This window comes from Thunnus maccoyii, chromosome 10, assembly GCF_910596095.1.
Source record: "Thunnus maccoyii chromosome 10, fThuMac1.1, whole genome shotgun sequence".
NCBI lineage: Eukaryota > Metazoa > Chordata > Actinopteri > Scombriformes > Scombridae > Thunnus > Thunnus maccoyii.
Window position 1 is genome coordinate 5,542,021 of NC_056542.1, and position 22,329 is coordinate 5,564,349.

Below are 22,329 nucleotides of genomic sequence, written 5' to 3' on the forward strand. Positions count from 1 at the left end.
AATTCAGTTTAATTTGTCTTTTTTCAATAAACATGAAGTTAAGACATTCAGTAGATATACAGACAGAGTGTCAAGAGTGTCTGAGTGTTGTTTTTTCCTTCAGTAAGTGCCTGTTTAGTGTTTCTTTGACTTTTTCTTGTCTCTCCAGCTCAATATGAAGCCTCAGCACTACTGTCACACTGCCACTGCGCCGCGACAAAGTCCAACATGACTATAAGAGCCGCCAATCTCTGTTTCTTGGCAGCAGATGAGCGTTGACACTCATCTTATTACGGATTAGCCTGTAGATTATTCCATAATTAACCCATATCAGCCTCACCCAGTCTGTGCTGAATGGAGACCCAATTGGTCATCAGGGCTCTGACATCATCATCCTGTCCAGTTCGCACCGCCTCCAGAAGCCACTTCCCAAGATACACCACTGACATCTGTTGACAGGGAGGAGAAACACTGTGATGCTCGGAAGAGGAGACAAAACAGTCTGGCAAGGAAAGATGTTTGAAATTAGTCTATGGGTGATATTGTAGTAAATTAGAAGATCTATACACAGTGTGTTAATGCTGGTTTGGTCTTGGGTTCAGGCTTTGTTTTGCACTACATCAAATCATGATCTTCACAAATGTTACAATATCTTCTTTCAGTTTTATGAGAAGACTTTCATTGTCACACATTGTTTATCAAGCAAAAACACCAACTATATCCTCTAGTACAAGCTCCTCAAATGTGAGGATTTTCTGCTTCTCTCTAAGAAATTCAGTGGGGTGTTTGCTCCCGTCACTCTGAACATAATGCATTTTTTTTTTAAGTGAAGGTGCCAGCTCCTCTGCTGAGTTGGAACAGTTGGGTAATGTTAGAAGCTGGAGATTTAAGGCTTGAGTGTTGGAGGTTTTTTTCTGTTAGGGTGCCAAGGGACAGGGCAGGAGCCCAAAGGAACCAATAAGGTTTGACTGCCAGACCCTTCTCAAATAAACTCCCTGGATTGGCCAAGAGGTTTCTCTGATCTCTGAACAGTGCCCACCCCTGGCTTTGCACAAATCACTTTTGCTCCACATTTCACTGGGATATGTGGTGCAAAAGTGAGAGCGTGTGGAACTTGTTATTTGTGAGCAAAAAAACAGCATTTGAGACTCGTAGCAGCAGATTCAAGCAGTTACTGACTTGTGTTTGTTCTAGACAAATATCCAAGAGAAAAAATGTATTTCTGAGAAAATATTCTACAGGTGTGCAACATATTGATTTGTGGATTGTACAAATTTTGTCCATGACTTCACATTATTTGCACCATATTCACTACAGCAACTGTAGCAAAAATGTGTTATGGGTTAATTTGTGATTCGTAGAAAAGCATTTGTGCACCTGCAATGAAGAACCTGAGTTCAAATTTACTGATACACATGTGAGACTATTTTACAACTACAAATTCCACTGTTGCAGGTGCTCAGTTGTTTTTGCCCCAATAATACCTTCAGACTGGAAGGCTGTTTTCACATTCTTCTGCTAAAGTGGAAAGTTTCTTTGTGCTCATTGAAAATGTGATTTTAAGGGGTGGGCCTATTCATAGATTCTGGAATTTTAATGAGGGAAAAGCACTAGATGTCATTTTAAAGATTTTAACGAGAGTATTGAACTTTTTTGTGGAAAAGCTATATTAGACACAAACTCTTATTGAAAGTAGAGTAATTTATATACATCTTAAAACATGTCTGGAGGAGGTTTTTAAGGGGCAGATAACTCTGGTTCACACGCCAACATAGTGGTTGGCGCTAATGCACCGTAACGGTGGTTTCCACCCGCCATAAAACCGAAAGAAAGAATAAAAAGACTTCAAGTTGCATTTTTGACTACATTTCCCACAAACCCCCGCGGCGCGTAATGGAAGATTACGTCCCGTGCGCGTCCAGCTTCCGGTTGAAGTGTTAAATGGATACATGACACAGTTGTTTGGGGGGAAAGCTATCTTTTGGAAAACCGTGAACGTCCACAAAACTACCGACGCGGGTTTTAACATCGTAACGGCTGACAGTCCCGTATAGAGTCGGCCGCGATGGAGGCGGTCCCGCGGATGCCCATGATCTGGCTGGATCTGAAGGAGGCTGGGGAGTTCCAGTTCAGCCCGTCCGTCAGGCAGGTGAGCTGGGTGGGGAACGGAGCAACAGGGCTGAAGTCGAAAGTCAAACAAACAAGGATTATGGACGACTGTATAACCCCATGAAGAAGCTAACGCTAGCTGACGCTGATACTAACTAACCGTTGGCTGTGACAGCTTGTCGGGAATACGAGAATTTCCCAGAACTGGTCGCTGGCCAGCTAGCTAAAGCCTGCAAATCCCTCCTGACCACCGCCTATTGTTTGCTAACGTTAGCTTCTTGTTAGATGATAAAACGGTACAAGCTCAAGTTCATAATTAGCCATGAACTAAACTTAGAAATTCAGTGAATTCAGAGGTAAACAACTCTATAAAAATAACCAGCGTGGCTCCTCACGGCCCAGTCTGACTGCCGACATGTAAATAATAAACAGTGAGCTCATTGTCACATGCACCAGGTGCTCCAGAAATGAACCGTTATGATGCCAACTCTAGAAGACGTTGGTGTAAACTCTGCCGTTTGTAGGGAGCTCAGAGAAACGTTGGGACATTTATTTTGGTCTTTGGCCCACATACAAAACAACTGTGGAGTAAATTGTTACTTTACTTTGGGAAAACGTATTGTTTGGACTCTCTGAATATGACAGGAAATTAAAGTTTATATTCACAAATCATAATTCTTGAGCAAAAGCCAAAACTTTTCAGAGCTGACTGTCTATATCAAACAATACATTTCTCATTTAACTCCCACAACCTTTACAACATAATTATTAAACTATTTATTTCTTTATTACAACCTCAAGTCCACCTGGCGTGTTTGTATGTAAGTTATAAGCTGTAAACTTGTTGTACACTTGTTTCAGTGAAGCTAAAATTAGTATACCTGCTGCCAACAGTAGTGGAGAGTAACTACTGTAAGTACTGTAGTTAGCCTAAGTACAATTTTAAGGAGGAGTATTTTCATATTATGCTACTTTATACTTCCACTCCACTACATTTCAGAGGGAAATATTGTACTTTTTACTCCACTACATTATTTGACAGCTTTAATAATACTAATATCATTAATAATAATGATAAACTTTATTTCTGTAGCGCCTTTCAAAACCAGAGTTACAAAGTGCTTCTCAAAATAGAATATCATAAAATATAGCCTAGGTGCAAAGATAGTGAACATAGAGAAAGTTAAAACAAAACATAAGAAGAACAACATAAAAACATTTGAGTCAACGATATAAAAATATTATACAAATGCCAGTCTGTACAGGTGAGTTTTTAAAAGCTTTTTATAGAGTTAAAGCAGATGATCTCCTGTGTTTTAAGTCTGAACTGTGGAACTTTTCGCAACATTTGGTTCTCTGATCTGAGGGGTCTCGTTGCAGAATAAAGGGTTAAGTTTTCTAAAATGTAAAAGCGGAGCCAGACAATGATGCAACTGCTGCATCGTTTAGGCAAGTAAATAATGACCTGCAGTAGTGTAAGTGAGAGGAAATGAGGGAGCGTTGGTTTAACTTTGGCATATTTCTTGATTTGTTTCTTAGTTTATTTCTTTAGTTACTTCTTACGTTCAAATTGTACATAAAATAACATAATAACAAGTATAAATGACACTGCATTGTTAAAGATTAAACCAGTGGTTCCCAGACTTTTTTTTGCTTGTGGCTTACAAAATAATCAGAGTGTATTTGTGTCTCTTCGTCATGTTTTAGATGTCTATGAGTTGTTTCCAGTTCCACCAAAGAGACATTTCCCCTCTAAATTTCCCCTCACATGGTTTCAAATAAATAGCCTAAATGTTTGAGGCGAAACTCTCCAATATCTCACAAAAACTTAATCCAAATGTATGTAGCAGAACTATGTTTTTTCTTTCTTTCCTACCCAATCTATCATCTCAACACCCCTCAGATTGATCTCTTATAAAGCACTTCAGACTAGCTCCACATCCAACAGCTATACTTTTACTGAAGTAGGTTTTAAATGCAGGACTTTAACTTGTTTGTTTATATTGTGGTATTGATACTTTTCTTCTAACACTGGCTGCCAAAGGAAAGAAAACCGATCAAATCAACAGCACGACTTGTTCTCAAGCAGAGATACACATTTTATTTGCAAATCATTCTACAGTTACATCCACAAGAAAAAAAAAGAATGCACCTGTCACGACTCTGACCTGAACCAATCAAATCGGTGTTCGGAGTTCCTGTTCCAAATGTGACGATAGCATAACAAATATCCGAGAAAGATAATAAAAACAACATAAAACACAAGAGGAGATGTGGATGTTTTGATGACTTCATTCAGTGTGTCCTCCGGGAAAACTTCATGTGTGTGTGTGTGAAGTTCAGTACAGTAACATGATATGATCACGCAAGACGATATCAAAAAGGTGTTTGACAGTCAGATTGTTGGCTTTCAAAACACAAATTCACTATTCATTTTGAGACGTCATGATTTGCTGTTACAACACTGAGACGTACAATCAATCATTCACATCCTGCGTGTGTTTCACTCAGTTTCATCTTTATCTGCTGACCCATTTTCTTGCTCCTCCCTGAAGCAGATAAAATAACAGATCTTTGACCTCTCTAACTGGAATTCCTTAATATAATAATCCTGCAAGATGTTTTGCAACGGAGCATCGTCATTCAAAAACCTGCTGTGAAGAATGTTGCTACCTGACATTCACGCTGTTAAATAAACTCTAGACAATGGTTTCATTCATGTGCGTGCATGCAGAACAATGAGTCATACAGGTTCATGTTGCGTGTCTTTTTGGCAAACACATATTACTTAGATTATCATTTAAGACTATATCTAAATTAGCTTATAATTTCCTTCATTTGCGCAGGGGGGCGAAGGGCACAATTGTACATATTTACCAAGCGGACGTGGAAACAGGACAATGCCGGTCTTGTTGCTGTGTCATTGTGCATCTTTCCGGTAGCCATGTGACCTCTCCTGCTGTCGTGATTTCATTATAAACAGAAACAGAAGCATCGGGGAAAAGATTGAGTATGTCTTCAGGGTTGTTTACCTCCTGACCTGGCATTAAGTCGCTTACTGCTTATTACGGTGGCTCATGAGGTCAGGGAAAGTCTTGGCAAAGCATGATGGGAGACTTTGAGAACCTGCAAGAGACTCTAATCTAATTTGTTCAAGACCAAAGATTAGCATAATGAATAATTAGCCAGTGTGTGTGTGTCTTCTAAACTGTTATCCTGCTTGTCAGATAGTATTAAATAAGATATTTATACCTTACAGAGTGTTGAGTCATAGTTTGTTTTGGATCTCACGTATTATAGATGCATTATTATGTATACAGTTTAAAATGCAACAGGTTTACTTGCTTGTTTCTGTATCTTCTCTAGTTTATCTTGAAGAACTATGGAGAAAATCCGGATAATTACAACGAGCAGCTGAAGAAACTGGAGACGCTGCGGCAGGTAGGTGCAGTGTGACGACGGGGGATAATTTCCTTAATCTGTTGTGGCTCTGATTACCGTTCTGTAGGTTTGTTTTTGTGCAGTTTATGAATTAAAATGTATCGGTGAGTGTCAGATAAATGACAAAAAAGTGAAGTTAAGTACCGTATAGTCTTGTTTGATTATATATATCACTTTAATACAACAAACAAGACGTGCAAGTGTTTTGAGGGCTCAGTTCAGTTCCCGAAAATCTAACAGTAAATATCAAAATGATCAGAAGACATAGTAGAATATATGTTACCTGTACCTGCAGTTGATTTTGTCGTGTAGAGGAAAAGTCACAATGAGGAAAAAGAAATAAATAATGTATCCATTATATATGTTTTATATTAAAACTAAACCTAAAAATGAATGATTACACATCATACTGTGCCTGTGTTATAGTATTAGCAGTTTAAAGTCTGCTCAGGAGCTTTAAGATTTAATTTGCTTAATTTTCAATTTTATTTATTTATATGGCGTCAAACTATAAGAAATGTTATCTCAGGGCACTTTTCACACTTTTCACACTCTGGACTGTACTCTTTAAAGTTTCTGATGTTACATTGGTAAATAAAAAATCAAAGCACCTCAAAGCCCGATACTGTGTAAAAAAAGTTTTGATAAATATAAAAAAATGCATCAAACTAACACACTATGCTTATTTTTCTAGTACTAGGCATTCATTGCCCCAAAGTTGAAGATCTAAAAAGCGAAGACAGCAGCAGGAGAAACATTAATGATGCATTTCATCCAGTTTTACCAGTTTCAGTGTTATTACTGATACCTGTATTATTTCTGCTAATACAAGTCAGAATGAGCTGTCTACAAACATGTTTTTAATTTGTCTGCTGATGGAACAGATATGCATATTTTTTATAGTACGTACTTTATTGAATTTAGACAGAAAGCAACATTAAATACATAACAAACACATTTAACCATCCTAACAGTCAGTCTGCACAACATAAACTACATTACAGGTCATTTGTGTTTTATGCACATAGCTGCAACCTGATGCATCAAGTCTGTTTTCTTCGCACACATAGCTAAGTAGATTTTTTTTTTTTTATCGGGCTATGAACACTGCCAAAACAGTCCTAGTGCACAGCAACACCAGGGCTCAACAGATCCAACACAAAGCAGACGTGCTGCTTTTGCAACACACACAGCCAGTGAAAACAAGGTATTATTAAGAACGTCAGCGCCCGGTTTCTCTTTCTCTTGGTTTGTTTCCACTTCTCCATTTTCTACTGGCTACTTGATATTGAAAATAAATCTCCTTTCTCTCTAATAATTGCACATTTTTAATCCCATCCACTCAAAACTGCATCTAGTGCTTCATAACTGCAGAACCCGCCATGAAGTAAGATGCCGTTGAGTTCATCAATGATGAGGATGTAATCATGAGTGTGTGCGGTCTTTCTTGAGACTTTATATGTCCTGGGGGACGTCCTAATGGTAGATGAGTAGAGTCAGATGCTAACAGCTAACAGCTGAATAATATCTGTTGTGTTTTCCACTCAGTGCTGGTGTTTCGGTGCCACGTTGCACATCCATCCTTCCTCTCATCCCAGTTATGGCTCAAGTCAACACTGACACACCTAAATATGAACTCTCCAGAAATGTCATGAAGAAAACGATCGATTCTAGACATCGAGTGCCAAAACGTTTTTTTTTTTTTTTTTTTTTTTTTATTAAAGAAGGAACAACTGAGTTATTTCACCGTGTTTGCATAGATTCAGTTGCAACAAACAGCTGAAACACAGTGTTTGTGTGTGTTGTTCCGCAGGGCGCGGTGAATGTGACGAGGGATTTCGAGGGATGCAGCACACTGAGGAAGTACTTTGGCCAGCTGCATTACCTCCAGAGCCGAGTACCAATGGGAACGGGCCAGGAGGCTGCCGTGCCCATCTCATGGTAGAAACACACACACACACACACACAGAAATAAATGGAAGCAGTACCATACAGTCCTGCAGAGAGTACTTTTCTTTGCCAGAACTCAAGAGCTCAATCTCAGAACCCATCGGCTATCTGCCTGAAAATGATTTAGCCTCTGGGGGCTTTGGGGGTTCTGGTTTAGCTAGCAGATATCCAAATAACGGATATCTGGGCCAAGAGTTCATTATTAAATGATAGCCAATGGGTTCCAAAGTTGCATTTCGGCCAATGCGTTCTGCCTCTTTTGCTCTCCACATGGACTGTTTACCTGCATGAAACCAAAGCCTGCTAAAACATGATTGGTCAATGCTACTGGGACTACAAACGGAAACCAGAACGCTTCCAATACCAAAATCTTGTCCCGTTGCCTACAGATTCTGCCTTCATATGCAGATATCTGTTTATAGAGAGTAGCTTGAGTTTATTTTAGCTTTGTATAGTTTGCTCTGGTTACAAATGTCCACTCACTGCCCTAAATGTTTATGTACAAACCAGTGTAATCCAGTGAAATATCTAATGATCAGTCCTCTGTTGAGACTGTGTCATTAGTCTTTAATTTATGCTTTTGTTGCAGTAGATTGGATAATAACTTCCTGTTGATTTTCCTTTTTGGTAAATATTTTTTTAAAAATCCCCCAGTGACATTTTCTTTCTCTAATGTGAATTAACAGCAGCATGAAAGCCTGTAAAATAAGATATTTAGCATATTAATATTTACCTGAGACATTTAATTTATAGCATGATTTATAAAATAGCCTCTAACTAGTATCTTATTTTGTAGTTGTAGTCTAATTTTTCAAATGGATATCTCATTTATGAATGATTACTGTTTACAATATCAATGTGTAAACACACTGAACTCCGTTGTGTCTTAATTGTAATATTTCCTTTTTTCTTTGTTACTGTTCAGGACTGAAATTTTCTCTGGAAAAACCGTCACTCATGATGACATCAGCTATGAGCAAGCCTGCATCCTCTATAATCTTGGTGAGTCAAGTCATATGATGATTTATAGTTTTGTTTTCAACTTGAGCTGTTAAAGCAGTTAATTTTTCTAGTGTAAATTACCTTTGCAGGATAGCTGTAAAAAGCCTGAAAGATCAAATGAGATCTTTCAGATTCAGATTTTCTATATTTCTCTTCTTTCTCTCATTATACATAAAAGCATTGAGATACAGTTTAAATCTTAATCTCCAAACCCCACTGAATGTATCTGTGGATTCTCCGTAGGGGCCCTGCACTCTATGTTGGGAGCCATGGATAACAGGGTATCTGAGGAGGTAAGACACACAAACACACACTCACAACAAACATGCACATGTACTGTACATACACACAGTCTCACTGACTCTCTGCTCTCCGTCCAGGGGATGAAAGTGTCGTGCACACACTTCCAGTGCTCAGCCGGGGCTTTCTCCTACCTGAGGGACCATTTTAGCCACAACTTCAGTGTGGACATGAGCCACCAGATCCTTAATCTCAACATCAACCTTATGCTGGTAGGTTACACACATGCATATACACACACATACATAACCACACATAAAAAATAAAGGTCTCATCACCCTGTGTGTGCCTCCCAGGGCCAGGCTCAGGAGTGTCTTCTGGAGAAGTCCATGTTGGACAACAGGAAAAGTTTCCTGGTCGCTCGCATCAGTGCTCAGGTTGACTTCTTACTTTTAAATATGAGTTTCATTCAATTATATCACATGAGTTGTTAAAAATGTGAGGGGTTAATACTCTGGCTGTGGTGCTGCAGGTGGTGGATTACTATAAAGAGGCCTGCAGGGCTCTGGAGAACTCGGAGACGGCCTCGATGCTGGGAAAGGTCCAGAAGGACTGGAAGAAACTGGTTCAGATGAAGATCTACTACTTTGCTTCTATTGCACATGTGAGTCAAGTGGAAGGAGAGAGAGAGCGGTTGTGTGTTGTATTAATGTGTGTATGAACATGTCTGTGTGTTTATAGATGCACACACACACACACACACACACACACACACCTTCGTCCTTTGTCTCAGTTTTTCTCTCTCTCAACAGCTCCATATGGGAAAACAGGCTGAAGAGCAGCAGAAGTACGGAGAGCGGGTAGGACCAAAGTTTCACATGGAGGAATTTTTTTCCCTCCACAGGGTGCTGCGGCTTTAATCTGTGCTGTCATTACTGTTTGTGTATATAATGTTTGTTGCATTGTTGCTGACAGGAATTAAGTCCTTCCATGAATTTGTGAACAATAGTTCCCACAAGAATTGTGAAATCTTTTTTCAAACCCAATTTTTCTGCAAAACTGGAAAAATATCTTGTCAAGTTTAATGCTGTTTTCAATATATAAATAGTTCAATTCAGAACTACTTTTAAAAGCCAAATAAACAAACAATCTTCCCTGTAACTACATTGGAACTCGTCTTCTAAAGCAGCTCTTTCCTACACGCTGTGTGTCGCTCTCAACAAGATTCTGCAGTCGACCTAAACCTAACTAGTCAGCAGGGCCACATGACATGTTGAAAGCTCTAACGTTACCTTATAGACTAAATTCAGGGGGGAAGAATCACAGAAGCACATTCAGCTTCTCAGTCTGAACAGGCGAACGGTTACTGACACAAACACTCACAAACAGGCTTTCTTGAGATCCCAGAAAGAAACATATTAAATATCATGATTATCAGCAAATTCTTTCAACAGTCTGAATTTTGCAAAGCAGGTTTGCAGTTTTTAAATATTACCACAATTTATGTCAAATTAAACACAAAAATGTTCGTAAATTTTAGCTCAGTAATTTTGGGCCACAATAATCATACAAACTGGTTTAGCTACTGTATTTACTGTAATTGTAAGTTGCTTCTCCATCAGCTAAATGCCTGAAACACAACATATATTTTTTTACTGTTGTCCACTCTCCTGCATTTCTTCTTCTCGCTCATGTAAATTCTCTTTTTCCAACAGTTGGCGTACCTCCAGAGCTCCTTGGACAAACTCAATGAAGCCATCAAACTGGCCAAGGTAGAAATGGAGATACTCTTCAGCAACACGTTTTAATATCATGTTAGCATCACTGTAAACTGTTTGGTGTGCATGTTGTTGTATAAACTAAACTCTCCTCTGGCTTGTCTCGGTACAAACAGGGTCAACCTGACAGTGTGCAAGACGCCTTGAGGTTCACCATGGATGTTATCGGTGGAAAGTGAGCATCTGATGTCTGATGTTATGTCCCAGTTATGACATTTTCATAGTTTCACTAGTGATCAAACCCTGAAGAAAATGAGTAAAAATGTTTCCTTTTGAACTTTTAGGTTTAATTCTGCTAAAAAGGACAATGACTTCATCTATCACGAGTCGGTTCCATCTCTGGAAACTCTGGCCTCCGTCAAAGGTAACAGGAAGATTCAGTGTGTTCAGTGTATTTACACTTTATCACTTTATCACTTTGTTCATGCAAATCTGATTTTGCATATAGATGAATTTTGCTGAATGTATGTGTGCAGAAGGCTATGAATAGCTTCTGAGTTTAAGTTCCTGTTTGACTCAAACTTGGCACACTCGCGTTTACTGTGACATCCTGTAGATTATAAGTGTGTGACTAAGCAGGTTTCACCAACATAACATCCTGAACTTTTACATGTATTTTGGTGATTTAAGTGACTCTGATACAGTTTGTTTTCATCAGGTCATACCTGTGCAGCCTGTAATTGCAGCCACATTTATGTATTTGAAGCCAGACTTCATGCACAGTCAAACTCAAATTTGTAAAATAATCTCTTTGGTGGCAGGTTTAAAAAAAAAAATCAGTGTAGATAAATTTAATGTATAAAACCCTAATATGCTTTTAAGAATAAGGCAAAAAACTCCATGAAAAGCCTTTTTTTTAAAATCTTGATTTAATCAGTCTCATTGAGATTGAGATCTCTCTTTCAAGAGAGACATGAGAACAAACAACATTTATAATCAGACAAGCACACAATCAACAAAGAATTAGTAAAAACAGTTACAAGTGTCATAAAAAATATCAGATAATAAAGTTTTTTAAATCTCCAAGGGGTATGAAAGACTCTAGATTGAGGGCAGTTTGCAGTTCACTCCAAGATTTCAATATAAAAGTGCACAGTACCTGAAACCAGTTCCTCAATGATGAGTGGGTATGTGAGGGATATCTGAGGTTAAGTAGTTTCTGGATCTTTAACAGGTAAAAAAAGCAGAACCTTCTGTTGATGCTTATATTTTTAATAAAAGTACATGTGTTACTCTGCTAGTAAAAGCAAACACTCTGCCCTTCCAGGTGCCCCACTGGTGAAAGCTCTTCCAGTCAATCCCACTGACCCCAGTGTCACTGGACCGGACCTGTTTTCCAAGCTGGTGCCCATGGCAGCCCATGAAGCCTCTTCTCTGTACAGGTATGTACCTTCACTAGGTGTTAGACACGTGTGAGTGTGTTCAGTCCGCCAGCATATATATACAGTGTATAGAAAGAGAATTCATGTCTGTGTTGACGGTTCTGTCTCGTGTTCTTCCAGTGAGGAGAAGGCGAAGCTGCTGAGAGACGTCATGGTCAAGATTGAAAGCAAGAACGAAACACTAGAGTGAGTTTGTGTTTCACTGTGCACGAAGATTAATAATTCAGCTGTTAATTATGGACTTTTTACTTGCAGAAGAAATAAACTTAAGTGATGACATAAAGCCATATATTCATTATGATAAAAAATGACAAATTTTGACAATCCTGCCTTTTTGAATGATGGAAATGTGCAATACATGGGCACAAAAATACACATTTCATTGTGCGATTGGGTAAATTATTGCATGTGTAATGTGTCTTCATATGTTCTCATCTGCAGTTGATATTTTGAATCATCATGGCCATAAACAAGAAGAACATTGGACATCTCACTGCCAGAACAAACAGGAGATGTTTATGAGGATGTTTTTCTTTTCTTCTCTTTCTTCTCCTCTTGCAGACAGTTCATGGACTCTCTGGGTTTGGAGCCCGAGTCTGTAGACAACTTGGACATGTACAGCCACATCCCCCCGGTCCTGATGGAGAAGTGTGCTGCTCTCAGCGTCCGACCCGACACTGTCAAGAGCCTCATCCAGTCCATGCAGGGTCAGCAGCAATGCACACACACACAGTCGCACACACACAGAGCAGACAACAGCAACACAAAGTTTGTAGTGTTCTGCTGTGAGAGTGCAGAGGATAGATGGTGAAGAAATAATAGCCGATCACTGTTTGTTTGTCATTGTTTTCCGAGCCATGACAACTAAGGCGGTGCCATGTCAATAAACTTGCTTTGACTTGATGAAAAAATCTTGATTTACGACATACTGTAATTGTTTCTAACTAGCTAAAAGAGATTCATTATACAATAAGCCACCGGAGAAAAACCCTGACTGTTTTGAAAAATTACTTGAACAGTACTTTTAATCTTCCAATTACATGAATCATTACCTTAAGTTTTCACAGTGAGAATGTTTAAATTTTTATGAGTTTTTAACATTGAGGGATGTAAATTCTCAGAATATGTGTCTGAGCTTTAGAAGAACAGGTCCAATGATGTATGCAAAGTTTATTCTACATTTTCATTGCAAATTATTGAATAAAATAGCAATAAATCTTCATGTCAGAATACTGAAACTATTTCAAACATAGTTTATGAACAGCATTTTAAATGTCTTAACGAGTGCCCTCATGTCCACATTGATATCGTTACACTTCTTTGCACAAGTACGCATGAATAAATTCGAAAATGGGCCATTTTACTGTTAGTTTACTTATAAACGCTTCTGTGTAACTAATGTCTCTCACATTCCTCGCCTCTGTAGTGCTCTCAGGTGTCTTCACTGATGTGGAATCCTCACTGAAAGAGATCAGAGACGTCCTCGAGTCAGACGAGACCGGCGAGCAATCCCTCCAGGAAGTTGGTGGCCCTCCTGCTGGCGAGGTGCACCCAGCGGCGCAGGCCCAGGCTCTGGCTGAGATCCGCAGGGACCTGGAGAAATACATGGAGGCCCACGAGAAGGCCAGTTTCACCAACACAGAGCTTCACCGGGCCATGAACCTGCACATCAGCAACCTGCGTCTGCTGGGTGGGCCACTGGAAAGTCTGAGAGATGCCTTGCCCCGACCCCAACTCAGCGAAGGTGAGGGTGTGTTTGATGGGTGAAACAGTATAATTTAAAAAATATAATTAAGATTTGTGAATGTAACCCTGTGTGTGTGTGTGTATATGCAGAGGAGGTAGCAGGGCTGCAGTGTATGAAGCGGATCCTGGGGAAAGTTCAGGAGATGAGGGAACAGCGAGGCTCTTTGGAGAAACAGCTCCGTGACCTCATCCAGCAGGACGACATCACTTCCATCCTCGTCACCACAGAAAGGGCCGACATGAAGGTATGTGGCTGCACACGGTTCCCTCCACACAAACATGCAGATTGAGAAGAAAAATGAAAGCTAGAATGATTCATGGATGAGTCTGCATGCTTAAAATGCACCAATTGAAAAATAGAAGTTGCTAAATGTTGTCTGGACATTTTTTAAGTTAAGAAAAACAAGTTGCATTGTCAATAGTTTTTATGTAGCATTAAATTTAGCAATATATATGAAACCTCTAACTATCCTGTGTTCTTCCAGCGTATCTTTGAGGAGCAGCTGAAGAAGTATGAGCAGGTGAAAGTCTACATTGACCAGAACCTGGCAGCTCAGGAGAACATCCTGAAGGCCCTGACCGAAGCCAACGTCCAGTACGCCTCAGTTCGCAAGGGCCTGAGCCAGACTGAGCAGCAGTGGAACAGCACCGTCCAGGGACTGGTTGGGTCATATGAAGCCTACGAGGACCTGATGAAGAAGTCGCAGGAGGGGAAGGAGTTCTACGATGACCTGGAGGCCAAAGCGTCACATCTGCTGGAGAGAGCGAAGACCCTCTGCCAGACCAGGGCGGAGGAGAGGAAGCCCATTCTAGAAAAGTAAGGACATTGAAACAAATTAAGTTTTATTATTAGGAATTTCAGTTAAAAAAAGTTAAAAAAAACTGAATTCAACAAACCTAATTTGAGTGGTTACCATGGCAACGAGGCTTTGAGCTCTGCCATGTCACACAGTCAGACCCTTCGCTCATGCTTTGTCATGCAGTTGCTATCAAATTAACAGTATGTTGACTACAGTTTGTCATTTTTCTAAAGAAAAAGTTAATGACAAATATGACCTCATGGAAGACGGTTCAGCTTCATTTTTTTGTTCTCTGACTTCCATCTGCTAACGTTGAAACTTCTGTTTACATCCCTGTTTTTCATGATGTACCCCTGCTCTCTCTGTTGTTTGTCTGCTCTTCAGAGACACCCAGAAAAAGCCCCCGGCAAGGCCTACAGCAGCTAAACCCTCCTTGAAGCCAAAGGCTCCAGATGTCGACTCTGCCTGTTCTAGCCTAGAGGACCCAGAATTGGCCCAGCTTAGTGCAGCCATCTTGGCCCTGGGTGGTGATCTACCAGAAGATCTCCGCAGCCTCCCACCTGACATTCCTTCCCTCCCCACCGCTGCAGCTCGTCTGCCTGGTCCTGAAGCCTTCCTTCCCCCTGGTGCTAACCTTGGCGGCAGCAGTTCTCTGCCTTGGCCCGGTGCTCCAGCTGCTGGTCTTCCTCGCTTCCCTGCCAACCTGCCACCTCCAGAGCTCCTGGCCCGGATTGCTCAGTTTCCTACTTCTGGGGCTCTAGCATCACAGGGACCTATGCCACGTGGACCCCTCCCTCAAATGACTCCACAGATGCCTCCACAAATGCCAACTCAGGCAGCAGTGTCAGGTTACAGGCCACACGCCCCACAACCTGGCCCTGTTGCCCCTGCACCAGTCCGGCCCTCAACCACCACTGTAGATAGTATCCAGGCCCCTATCCCCAGCTATGCCTCTACACCACACCACCCTGTCCCACCAGCAGCCTCAACTGGCTATACTGTACCCCCACAGATGGGTGCCTACCCCCAGTTCATTCCCCAACCAGGGATACCCATGCAAGGCCCAGCCCAAAGTCCTGCACCCCAACCACAGCAACAGAAGCAGCCACAGCAGTACCCCCAGCCTGTTGGACAACCATTGCCTCAGGGGTACCAGGCTGGTCCGAGGGCTATTCCTGGCCCTCACCCTTCTCTCCACCCACAGCAAACATACCCACATGGATATATGCCCCCGCAGCCTGGTGTTCCTCCCCAGTACCAGCAGCCATTCCCAGGTCAGCTGCATCCACATCAACAGAATGGCTATCAGCCCCGGCCTCAGATACCCCAAGGCTACCAGACTCCACAGGGCTATGTACCCCAGCAACACCCTCAGATGATGCCAGGCTCCATGCCAAGACCACCTCAGGGCCAGATGCCACCTCAAACAGCACATCCACCCACAACTTCTCAGCCAGCACCCCCTGCATCTCAAGCCTACCTTCCCCATCCCAACCAACAGATGCCCCCTGGACTCCCTCACCACATGTTGCCACAACAGCAACAAATCTCAATGCCCCCCAATACACAGCAGATTCCACCTCATCCACAGATGCAGATACCAGGTGGTCCCAGAGCACAAATGCCCCCCACAAGTCAGCCAATGCCTCCAGCCTCACAGAATTACATGCCCCCCACTAGCCAGCCCATTCACCCTAACATGCGCCCACAGATGCCTCCTGCCTCACAACCTCATGTGGTTCCTGGTCCTCAGGTCCACCTGCCAAGGGGCCCAATGCCTCAAATGCCCTCCAATACACTCCCCCCGCAGCATCACCCCCACCCTGGACAACCCCCTATACAAACCATGCCCCAGCAACCCATACGGATGCCCGGACAACCCCAGGTTCAGCCCCCTTACCCTGGGGGAGTGTGCTACCCTGGAGGGGCTCCAATGATGCCTCAGCAGCCCCTGGCACCACAGCCTGCGGCTTCCCAACAACCTCAGGCTCCTCTTCCCATGACCCATCCGCAGCCTTCTACTATGTACCCTTCAGCTCCAGGAGCTAATGTACCCCCAAGTGCCCCACAGCAACCCACTGCCATGGGCCCACATGGTCCACACGTTCCCCCCACTCAGCATATGATCCAACCCTCTCCTGGAGGTCCTTCACCGGCTCAACCACCTGTTCCTCCTTCCCCTTCGCCTTCCCCCTCCCCATCTCCCTCTCCAGGTCCTACTTCTCTGGGTCTGAACCCCCAGCAGAGACCCACACCAGCCCCCACCCCTGGAAGCACAGTTCCACCAACTCTTCCCTCTCCCTCTGCTGTCTCTCCCTCCACGTCACTGTTTCAGCGCCAGAACTCAAGCACAGATGATCTCCTCTCCTCTAGCCCAGAGAGCCAACCTGGAGGCACCAAGGCCCCCACCAATGTCCTCCAACCTACCAAAGCTGACCCACAGGATGGGGATCGTCGAAAGAAGAGCTCCCAGGGACTTCTCCTGATCCATGGTGACCCATACCAAGCTCCAGAACGTGTCGCCCATCTTTACGGCGAACTGGAACGTTACAGAGCCCAAGTAGAATCCCTTGAGCACCCTTCAGAGCATGAGGGTGGCCTGTCGGTGCTGGACGCCCGCTGGAAAGAGCTCCAGGACCAGCAGGAGAAGGACGCCCGGCAGCTCTCTATCGCTATCGCCCGCTGCTACACCATGAAAAACCGTCACCAGGATGTCATGCCCTATGACCTTAACCGTGTGGTGCTGCAATCAGGCAAAGATGACTACATCAACGCTAGCTATGTGGAAGACCTGTCACCGTACTGCCCACGCCTTATTGCCACACAAGCGCCACTCACCGGCACAGCAGCAGACTTCTGGCTGATGGTGTATGAGCAGAAGGTGTCACTGGTAGTCATGCTGGTTTCAGAGCAGGAGCTGGATAAGGTACTGGGTTTATAATTACTGAAAATTCTTTGTATTGGGATTGACACATTTATAAGCTTGACTCTATAGAAAGGATGTTTTGTATTTTCTGTTCTGTTTTTAATTATTATATTTTACATTTTAAGTTCTTTTTCAATCTTTCAACACAGATCCTATAGATACTCACTGTACATGTAATTTTCTCATTCTTTACCTGCTCTGTTGTTCCCTTTTGTGGGTTTAACTCCCGTTTTCTCAATCTCTCCCAGGGAAAGGTTCTGCGCTACTTCCCAACGGAGCGCGGCCAGCAGCTCTCTCAGGGACCAATCACACTCAGCCTAACCACGCAGAAGACAACACCGACCCATGTGGAGCGCATGATCAGCCTGCAGTACCGTGACCAAAGCCTGAAACGCACGGTCGTCCATCTCCAGTTCACCTCCTGGCCAGAGCTGTAAATTGTTTTTTTTATTACTTCCTGTAGACAAGCGAGTAGCTCTGATCATTTGTTGATTGTCCTGTAGGGAGACATTATTATAACCTAATCAGGTAATCTCATTTAGGCCTGAGGACTCATCATTTCTTCATATTTCTCATCAGGGGGCTTCCTGACAGCAAGAGCAACCTGCTGCGGTTCATCCAGGAGGTTCATGGACACTACCTCCACCAGAGGCCCTTACATACACCCATTGTGGTGCACTGCAGGTGAGTGTGTGTCTGACAATTTCTCTTAATTTCTAAAACAACAATCCAAGTAATTTGTACGTGTGTGTGTGTGGAGGTGAGAAAGCTCTCTTGATTTAGTTCTTTTCACAACTATTTCTGTAGTTTTTCTTGTGTACAGAAGAGTGTAACACTATGCATGCCTTCGAGGAGAGACTGTCTGAAAATGTGCGCCGTTATCCCCATATTTGAATGTTTATCACGTCTCACCACACTGTGACTGCCAGTTTTTAACCTTGCCCTCAAGTGCTTCTGTTCATAACAACTATAAACTTTTTTGCCTCCTCAGGTGGTCAGAATATAATGAAACTATAACACATCACAATTTTAAAAATACCCCAAAACATTCAGTCAGGAGAGGAAGTGCAGTTTTTGCAGCGATGATTTGAATTCATAGAGACCATATTTTTCAGTTTTAGATCTACTTGCACAAGATTTGAGGCAGAGGAAGCAGCATTCATACGTTTTTCAAATAGAGATAGAGACAATGTATGTCTGAGCAACATTTAACCTGCACACCTTCCGTCTCAGCTCGGGTGTCGGACGCACCGGCGCCTTCTGCCTGCTGTATGCGGCGCTGCAGGAGCTGGAGGCAGGAAACGGGATCCCAGACCTTCCACTGCTTGTAAAGAAGATGAGACAACAGAGGAAGAACATGCTACAGGAGAAGGTCAGATACACAAAAGGAATCTGGAGTCGTGTTTGGGGCTCATATTTGATTTATAGCATACGTTTAAAGCTACACTAAGCAGGTTTGCACCGGTGCCAGCAAGAGGCCATTTTAATTGAATGTGACATAAATTTCCTCTTAGTGGCTGATAGTTGAATAGACATTCGGTGGATGAGGTTCTAGCACTTCTTAGCACTTCCTCCTACATGGTTTTTCTTCTCTTTTCTTGACTATACTGATTCCTATGTGATAAGAATATTAATTTTGATGTCCTGGATAGGGGTGACTGCAGTGTCTATTTTAGTGCCACTTTGAGATGTATGCTGATAATATAGGTGCACTGTTCCAGATAAAACCTTCATCACCCAGAAACCTTAGACTGAAAATCTCTAAACCTTATATATCTTATTATATATAATATCAAGATACATATAATTTACATTAAAAATAAAGAACCCGACCATGTGATGTAAATACAGTGTAGCCACATAAAAGTCAAGCTTCATGTTAACATCCTCCTGCGTTTTGTCTCCAGCTGCACCTGAAGTTCTGCTATGAGGCAGTGTTGAAGCACGCGGAGCAGGTCCTTCAGCGACACGGTATCACTACCGCCACCTGCAGCAAGAACACCAACTCTGCAGCCACAAAGGTTTGACACTCATCTGGTCCAAAACTCTTATTTAGGTGGAAAAATTGTTAAACTGGCTTTGGATTCCCAGCATCTGTTGTCAGTAGACGTGACCAGCTTTCAGTATGTAGTTTGAAACCCGACCCGACCCTCAGTGTGTCCCATAATTCAAAGCTGTTAGGAGAGTTGTAATAGTGGTGTAGTCTTTAAATCTCAGTCCCTGGTTGGTCCAATCTGTTCCGTTATTTGCAGCTGGGCTTTAATGTTCTATTTGCTTATGTTTTGCACTCCTGATTGTTCCAAAGGGATTCTACGAGCTCTGGTCAGACGAGGTACTCCTTTTATTTTCAGTAGAGCTGTTAGCAGCAGATTGAGGGACTTAGTCTTCTGTGAAAGTCTCTCGTTATTTTAACCTTTCTTCCTGTTCTGAACCTTCTCTCTGCAGCCTTACCCCAGACAGGAGTCCCAGCAGGATATCGTCCTCGGCGGTGACATGCCCATCAGCTCCATCCAAGCCACCATCGCCAAGCTCAGTATCCGGCCGCCCAGCGCCACAGACCCAGCCATGGAGGCCGGCGGCCCCTGTGGCCTGGAAGAGCAAGCTGTCCCCATCTTATCCGACTTAGACTCGCTGTGTGACGTCCAGCCCCTCCAGGACATCTGTCCCCCCACAGATCCTCACCCGCCCTCCTCCTTTAGCCCACCTATCTCCTCCCCCGCCCACTCGCCACCACCGCCCAACGGCCTGGATGCCGTCTCCCCCTCCACGCCACCCGTAGACAACCACCAACCAGTCCCAGAGGCTGCTCCCAGCGTCAGCCCGCCTCCCGCTTCCTCTGCTCCAGCTCCTTCATCCTTGGAGCTACTGGCCTCGCTGACGCCCGAGGCCTTCTCCATGGAGGGCGGGGGCAAGGGGAAGCAGCGTGTGACCAAGCAGAGCTTCCTGCAACCGGCGGAGGGTCAGGGTCTCCACGGGACCCGGGGGGAAGAAGGTGACGACCCGCTCAGTAGCCTGGACCCCCTCTGGAGCCTCAACAAGCACTGAGACGAGTCCACCACAGATCGCTGCCTTTCTCACTTCTTCACCACCAGGTGTCATCGGAGGCCTGGAGCTCTTTCTAATCCTGCTTTGAAGATGAAGAACACGCTGAATCCTGGGAGACATTGTAGTAGTGTTGATTACCAAGACGTGCCTGGTGGCGGCAGACGGTATGGGGGTTCAGTTTGACGTTGGGTGTATTTCCACTGCTTTAGGGGTGTGATACCTGAAACACAAAAACACACTTGCTTCTCCTTCCATCACTGCTGGCTTGTGGGACCAGATCACTATGCACTCGTCTGTATCCGTTCATTCCTTCTGTCGCTCTTTGCTGCTTTTCTTTCGATGTCTGTGATGGATGGAACCTGTTCTGCACTTCCAGCACCAGATCTGGCCCCCCCCCACCCCCAACCCCTCCAAAAAAAAAAATCCCAGCATGCACTCCACTATCATAGCACCTTTTAGCAGGTGGTCGACAAGGCAACACCAGGTTGTGACTGCGTTTGGCTGCTCCTGTCTGCACTGGTATGTGATGGTTTTAATGACTGGAATAATGGATGCATGGAGTTGCAGGCAGATGGAAGGAGCTGGGTGGAGCTTTTGTAAAGACACAATACACACACACACACCCCCACCCCCAACTCAATCATTGCGTGTAGCTCAGTCGTTATGGTAACACAGAGCAGCAAACAAATCAGCACGTCTTAACAAGTTGATTATTTTTCTTTGTCTGTAACACTGTAAATATCTTGAATAAAGTTAGACTTATTCCAACATTCACTAATCATCCATTATTGTAAAAAATATCAAATAAAACCAGTAGACAGCCTGTTGTGGTATCAAAGCCTCTTTATTTGAAAATTAGTACAAAGTCTCGTGCTTTTTTTTGTGTTACAAAATGGTAAATAAGTTACCTCCACTACTACAGCCTGCGTAGATTGTAGCCAGCCAATGAAGGGAGGAGGGGGGTAGGGGAGGGGGGGCAGACCTGGGAACAGTTTTTAATAGACTTGCAATTATTAATGATTTGTTTTTTCGCCACAGCTTTTCCTGACAGTTGTCTATACAGTGACAAATGACACAAAATATGATATCTCCTCATTTACGCAGCCGGCGAGGATCAGATGTAAACCACAGTGTTTTAAAAGTCACATATCTGACGTTACTGTAAGGACGCAGCTGCAAGAAATGTTCCTTTTTTTCTCTTTAACAAGTTATAGGATAAAAAGGACATCCGAGGCTGCATCTTCAAAACTCTTGACATGATACACTGACAGCTGGATGACGGGTATGTTTGAAGCAGCTAAAATAAATTGGGCAGAACCGTATTCATTAACTGACAGTATTGTTGGATATGGATTGTTACAAGGCCAAATCTATTATGACGAAGCAAAACATTAAAAATTCAGCTAAGATTCAGTTAAAATTGCCATACCAACCCCTCCCTCCCTCCTTAAAGGATAAGACTGGCGATTTTCTACATTTTTCTTATCCAAAGCCTCATAAATCATATTCCTCTATGCCATGAGCTCCATTGTTGTCCAAAAAAACATTAAAAACACATCAATGAGCCACACCGCTGCACCGGGTGACACGTTGCTTCATTATGAAGAGTTTGGGTGCGTTAGTTTGTTACAACAGCGATCACGTTTTTAATCTCAGTGGAGTAGTTCTGTGTAAGGCGGACCCCACTGAGCATGCTCAGGAACGCAGGTCTGTTTACAGCTTCATCGCTAGCTTGTTGTGCTACATGTCACAACCTCTTGACTTTGTACTACATTGTAAAAAAAAAAAAAATTGGTATTAAGTTAAGAGGTTGTGATATGTAGTACAACAAGTTAGCTGTAAATTGAAGCATGTTCCTTACATGGAACTACTCTCTGGAGATTGAAAATGTGATCGTTGTTCGTGTTTGGAGCTGTTTCTAGTCAAACTAA

The 22,329-nt window shown here is 43.0% G+C and overlaps 1 protein-coding gene across 1 annotated transcript; it reads left to right on the plus strand.

Annotated features, from left to right (window-relative positions):
• Positions 1 to 1,788: 1,788 nt before the first annotated feature.
• Positions 1,789 to 21,867, plus strand: ptpn23a (protein tyrosine phosphatase, non-receptor type 23, a). The gene is made up of 24 exons (XM_042425314.1): positions 1,789 to 2,128; positions 5,455 to 5,529; positions 7,343 to 7,470; positions 8,405 to 8,481; positions 8,725 to 8,774; positions 8,862 to 8,993; positions 9,078 to 9,158; positions 9,254 to 9,385; positions 9,534 to 9,581; positions 10,437 to 10,493; positions 10,616 to 10,674; positions 10,784 to 10,863; positions 11,767 to 11,881; positions 12,002 to 12,067; positions 12,443 to 12,588; positions 13,308 to 13,625; positions 13,718 to 13,872; positions 14,113 to 14,444; positions 14,812 to 17,353; positions 17,602 to 17,786; positions 17,933 to 18,037; positions 18,587 to 18,725; positions 19,261 to 19,374; positions 19,799 to 21,867. Exons 1-24 carry the CDS (start codon positions 2,045 to 2,047, stop codon positions 20,396 to 20,398), a joined length of 5,820 nt encoding a protein of 1,939 aa, XP_042281248.1. The 5' UTR covers positions 1,789 to 2,044; the 3' UTR covers positions 20,399 to 21,867.
• Positions 21,868 to 22,329: the final 462 nt, after the last annotated feature.

Excerpts from the sequence above, each read along its gene's own strand:
- ptpn23a (XM_042425314.1), top strand. The coding sequence starts at position 2,045 with ATGGAGGCGGTCCCGCGGATGCCCATGATCTGGCTGGATCTGAAGGAG. Across the intron at positions 9,159-9,253 it reads TCGCTCGCATCAGTGCTCAG|GTGGTGGATTACTATAAAGA; the intron begins GTTGACTTCTTA and ends GTGGTGCTGCAG. Across the intron at positions 9,386-9,533 it reads ACTTTGCTTCTATTGCACAT|CTCCATATGGGAAAACAGGC; the intron begins GTGAGTCAAGTG and ends CTCTCTCAACAG.